The 6,152-nt window shown below is 35.6% G+C and overlaps 1 protein-coding gene across 1 annotated transcript; it reads right to left on the bottom strand.

Annotated features, from left to right (window-relative positions):
* Positions 1-2,985: 2,985 nt before the first annotated feature.
* LOC124371040 (uncharacterized protein T26G10.4-like) lies at positions 2,986-3,657 on the bottom strand. The gene has a single exon (XM_046829348.1). It carries the CDS (start codon positions 3,655-3,657, stop codon positions 2,986-2,988), a length of 672 nt encoding a protein of 223 aa, XP_046685304.1.
* Between the last annotated feature and the right edge of the window lie 2,495 nt (positions 3,658-6,152).

The raw sequence follows: 6,152 nt of genomic DNA, 5'->3' as shown, positions 1-6,152 counted from the left end.
TTTAATTTCCGTCCATGCCTGTTCATGAGGCTGATCACCACATTCGTACGCTTTTAGTTGCTGTGTCAAGTCCTGCACCCGGATACGTGTTTCAAGACGTGTACCACACGTTGACGTTATCTTGAACACCGTGATGGCTAATTTTTTGATCTTTTTATACCCATTAATGTTTTATTTTAATTGTATAATATACATACTATACATATAATATACTATAATATAATATTATACACGATAGTAAAATTTCGTTCAATATTTCGTTAAATTTGGTGTATTTATATTGTTTTATAATTTAAATAAAACGTATTAAAAAAATTATACTTTTTTCGTTCCCAAAAGTCTTTTTATATGGTAACAAACTCAAATACAACATTAGCGTTATGGACTTTATGGAAAAAAAAATTTTTTGAGGTATATGTAGCAGTTTTGGGTATGGTGCGTCCCAAATTGCCGTAGCGCGGGAAGGGTTAAGAGTAGATTGGATGTTTGGAACAACTATTTTTGTATAACCAAGTTTTAGCTCAAACAAAAAGCAAAAAAATTAAATAAATCTTTTTGGTAACCAAATCTTAGTTGGTTTTTCCCTGCACAAGAATGACTGAGATCAACTGAAGATAATTATGTTAACTGAAATGTGAAGAATATTTTAAATCACTTATTACATATAGAATTTAAATTCGTTTCTTACAATTAGAAGTGAGTAATTAGATGTAGCTTGCAATTACTGTTTGACATCTTTTATTCTATTTTTGGTATTTATTTCATTCTATAACTCTAGCTTAAACTCTAAATTAATAAATAAACACGAACAACTATTATATATTTTGTTAAGACAAATTGAAAGAGATATAAATGTCGTTCAAACAATATGCTTTACCTAGATCTATCAGTAGATTGTAGGAAGTGTCAATTATAAATATTAAGACAAGCAGTAATATACTGATGGAAGGGTTTGGCTCTTCATTCGACAGTGATTGCTATTGATTGGGTTATATTACGTTCTAAATGAAAGTGTTTTTTCCTGATGAATTTTATTCAGCAGTAAAGTTTTCAAAGTTGATGTTATTAACTTAGGACAGAAACACAATTATCGTTAGTTCATGTTAATGCATTTTTGTATAAACCATTAGTACTATGTTTTCTTTTAAATTTTTTTAACACACACACACACACACAAAAAACACACACGTACATATATAAATGGGAAACAATACATAGTTTTTATTAATATTAATGCTGTTGTTTTCCATGAATATAATAAATCGTTTCTATATTATGCCTGGAGTGGGCCTAAAATTTAAATAAAACCGGGTTAACCCTTTAGATATTAAATATGTATCTTACGGCTTTTTAATATGACATTGGAACTTTGAGGGTTAATGTGAAAAAACTTAAGTTTTTATATATATAGAAGTTTTATAATATAGAAATAAAGTTACTTCATAAATGAATATGAAACTGTAAAAGGATCTGGCGTCCTGTAATAAAAGAAATCATATTAGTTGTCATCAAAGTTCGTTCACAAATTAAATTAGATACATAAAAACAATATGAGGTTTGTGATTAAATTTTAAAGTGTGCAAAACCTATGCCACGCTGAAAAGTCTTCGCTGACGTTCCATGTAGAATATCAATCTACAGCACCTTTTATTCTTAAGATTTCCTCTGAACAGATTTAATTGTTATCACAGTTCTAACAAGTAAAAGATTGAAATAAATTGAAGTATGCTCTTTAGACATGATTTTTACCTAATTTATTTACAAGAGAAACAGCTAACTAATGCATGGCACCAACAATAATTTATAACGATCTAAACTAGAATTATCATATGATTATGGTTTAGATATATTTTTATTAAAGGGGCCATAAGATAATCTTAAACTCGGCGTCGGAAATTAATTAACCCTAAACAATAGTGCCCACACGGGCCATTAGCAATTTTGTTTTACAACTGAAAATGTTAACCATGATAATTGACGTGACCTAAAATCCACCTTCGTAAGTATACTTCCTCTTCTAAATCTCGTAGGTCCTCACCGATTATTTCCTGTGAACAGATTTAATTTTTATCACAATTTTCACAAGTAAAAGATTGAAATAACTGTATGCTCTTTAAACATGATTTGTATATACTTTCTTGGTCGGAACAACAATGCAAAGTCAATAGTGGCAATGGTGGGGGTTGTACTCGTATATCAGACAATAAGTAATCTACAACGGTTTAAAGTTTTTGGGCTTAAAGAAGAAAAGTAGGCTTTTTAGATCTGTGGGTTTTAAACCTAATTTATTAACAAGAGAAAACAGATAGCATGGCACCAACAATAATAATTTATAACGATCTAAACTAAAATTACCATATGATTATGTTTTACAAATATTTTTATTAAAGGGGCCATAAGATAATCTTAAACTCGGCGTCCGAAAAATAATTAACCCGAACAAAAGTGCCCACAAGGGCCATTAGCAATTTTGTTGTACAAGTGAAGATGTTAACCATGATAATTGACGTGACCTAAAATCCACCTTCGTAAGTATACTTCCTCTTCTAAATCTCGTAGGTCCTCACATAATCAAGGGTAACACGTTGAGGCGCGCCCTATGAATAAATCACCAGTCAGCAAACCTTGTGTGGCGACCTTCGTAGAGGAAATGGTTCGAAGTGGTCACGCGGTGGTAACTCTCATCACCCTGCCTTGGTCCGGCTTAGCAGACAATTGCAGAACGATAAGATAACTGCATAGCCGACCGCAGGCAGGATGACACCCTGGACCGGGAAGCCCCTGTCCACAATGGAGGTGGACCTTTCACCCGGGACAGTCAGCTGGAAGGAATCCCTCTCCCCGCACCATCACCAACGGAGGTCAGGGAGCCGCTTGGAGAGGCGATTCCGGGCAGCCCGGGCCAGAGAGAAGGTGGTCGCGACATTAGAGTTACCCGCGAAATCCCCATTCAGATACGCCACAAGGTACTCTTTGTCTGCTCTGTCAGCAGACCGCTGACCGGCCGACACAGCGAGACCTTGAAGAGCAAGGTGTGTGCACTTTAGGGTCTGGGCAAGTCAGTAGGCGGAAGGCGTGGGCTACAGCAGCAAGGTCTGATAGGTCGGCCAATGGCAGAAGGCCAGCTCCCCCCCAGGAGGGTGGGAGTGCGACCAACTCAGCACTCGCTCTAGCAGGGAGGTTCAAAGTCCGCTTACAGCCCGCTTTGACAATGTTGTCCAGCCCACGCAAACACGTCTTCCTGATCCTCGCGGTATTAAGGTTGAAAGTCAATTGCGGGATCAGGAACGTGCGCAGGGCGTGGAGCTTTTGCCAGGGCGCAAGCAGACTCCCAAAGATGGCGGCAGCCTCACCTTCGAGCCTTGAAATGGTGTCCACTGGAGTCTGATCGACTCTCATGCCAGTGGGCACCCCAAGATGTTGGTACGGCTCGCCTTCACCAAGGACCCTAAGTGGGGAGCCGTATATGGCAAACGCTGTCGGCCTCACCTCACGCCGCGCCACATGGAGTGTAGCACATTTCTCCGGTTTGAACTTGAGGCCGACCCACGAGGCCGCCGGGACTACGGCCTCAAGCAGTGCCCTGAGCGATTGCTTCAGACTTGGCCACCAGGGCCAGGTCATCCGCGTATGCCAGGACACTGACACGCGTGCCATGTAAGGTCGGCCCCATGAGCATCCTCCATCGCGGTGAGGGGCCGGATCAGCGTCTCCATGACTAGATTAAAGAGGAGGGGAGACAAAGGACAGCCTATTATTACGTTTTACGTAAAAATTTTTTTAATATATCAAAATTGGATATATCTCATTTTTTTTACAATTCAATATTTTAATAAAATTATTGAGTAGCATTATTCCTATAAAAATTAAATATTTGTATTTTATCACCACTCTTTCTTATTGATTATTGTACTATTTTCAAAAAATAAAAAATCTATTAGTCTAGCATTTTTGGAAATATGTAACGAGAAGTATTTATACAAACCATTTTATAGATTTTACTTTACCTTTCAATATACAAGCCTAAAAAAAGATGGCCAATATTTTTTCAGCAATCTTCTCTATAAAACAATGTTGGTCGTATAAAAAGAGTTTTACCTTAGTAAATAATGTATACGGTAATGTCTACCATATAACAAATCTAAAACATTATCTGGTAATTCTTATTAATACGAGTTGTAGCTTAGAGTACAGTAATGAGTGTGATTATTGGCTATTTTGACATTTTATGACAATAAACTATTACGAAATGACTACATTATTCCTTGTTATTTCAGTAAGTATAATAATAGCTGTGTATAACGTTTGTACAACTCATCAATGGCGTCGGAAGTATATTAATATAAAATACACTCAATCTGTTATTCAGTAAGGACCATGTTTATTACTAATAGGCACGACTCTCTCTCTCTCTCTCTCTCTCACTCTCTCTCTCTCCTCTCTCTCTCTCTCTCTCTCCCCGCTCGCTCTCTCGCTCTCTCGCTCTCTCTCTCTCTTTCTCTTGCTTGCTAGCTCTACACACTAAAATTTCTTCGCATACTTATTTTAGTTTCAAGTGACACATGTTTATCTTTTCACTCTCTTGTATAATTTGCTCAATGGTAATACCGTATAAACGTAATTTTTATTTGGATTTTATTGGAAGAGGCCTTCTTTTTTCTTTATTCTGCCTATTTTCATGAACCTTTGGTTAAGCGATGAACTAATTAAGCATAATAAGGGTAAGAGTCAGTACTTTTGCAAGGCTAAAATTACTAATAAAAATAAAAGCTCTAAGGTGAAAAACAAGATTCGGAATATTGATATCTCTAACTCAGAATCAAAGTTCGACACCCTATACCGCTCGACTATCCACTCTCCCACATTTCCTTTAGAAAAATATTAGAATTTGAAGATGTTTTGTCTAAAAAACTATTTCTAAATCATTTAAAGTATAGGAGTGTATTGTAAGTATTTAAGATTGTTGAAACACCAAATTTAAATTTCCAAATATCCTTAAGAGAAACTCTACAGTAGGCATAGATGTTATATTGTGAAGTACCTCCTCATGTGTTTCTTAATAACCTGAATAACTAAATACTATTTTATACAGCACGAAACATCTGTATATTCCATAAAAACAGTTTCTACAACGCATGAATTTTTATTTTTTATTATCTAAAATATGATCCAACATTTTTATAGAATTTGGTATAATATGAAATTCAATATAATTTTAATTTTTGGGATTTCATTTATTTCCTCACTTTAATTGATTATCTAAATAAATAATGCTAAACATATATAAACTATGAATATATGAATTTTATGACTGATTTTTTTAATGAGAGGCCGATCCCCTTTTAAGCCTTATTCTGTCCGTACTCATGGGCCACTGACCTGTGCGAGGATCTTAACAAACAGAATAAAGGAGGTGTCGATACAATACAACAAGGTTGAAGGTATTGATAAAAAGTGCTTCGGTCACAGACAGAATTTGAACCCGCACTATATCTAACTCAGAAATATAGCCCAACGTCTTAGTTCGCTCGGCCATCTGCACTCCAGATTATATATTAAAAGAGATATTTAAATCAGTACTTTCTACCCAGACTGTTACATAGTTACTATCTATTGTTTTTTATTCTAAACTTGACTATTTCAGGAGAACAACAATCTTTAAAAATAAAGTTTTATGTTATCCTGCTGAGTGTTAATGATAGTTGCGACACACGGGTGATTTATTATGTCATTGTGCCTGAGCACAGCATGGTGTGAAGCTCATTAATCCGGTACATTAAACCGTCGCTATCACCTCTGACACACTTCGTACTTTGCCGCGCTACAGCTTCAGACATACATTACGAATAGGGTATAAATATTTTTGTAGATACTACCTAGTACTTTTATTTCAAGGTGATTATACCACCTTTACTTGTTTTATGGCATCATTAAGTTGCATTCATAAATAAGGTAACTTATACTCGCATCTCGTGTTTTTTCTTATTTTGACTAATTCTATACGCTGTAAATTTATATGATATTTATTGATTCTTACTTAAACTTAGCACGTAAAAGGAATATACTTATTTAATGATGCTTTTTCCCTCCTATAGTGATATGAGCCACAGTTACACGAAACTTTGAAAGTAACATGAAAAGTAGTCTTACAA

Source organism: Homalodisca vitripennis, unplaced genomic scaffold, assembly GCF_021130785.1.
Source record: "Homalodisca vitripennis isolate AUS2020 unplaced genomic scaffold, UT_GWSS_2.1 ScUCBcl_844;HRSCAF=3680, whole genome shotgun sequence".
NCBI lineage: Eukaryota > Metazoa > Arthropoda > Insecta > Hemiptera > Cicadellidae > Homalodisca > Homalodisca vitripennis.
This window is presented reverse-complemented; position numbering and strand designations above follow the sequence as displayed.

Excerpts from the sequence above, each read along its gene's own strand:
- LOC124371040 (XM_046829348.1), bottom strand. The coding sequence starts at position 3,657 with ATGGCACGCGTGTCAGTGTCCTGGCATACGCGGATGACCTGGCCCTGG.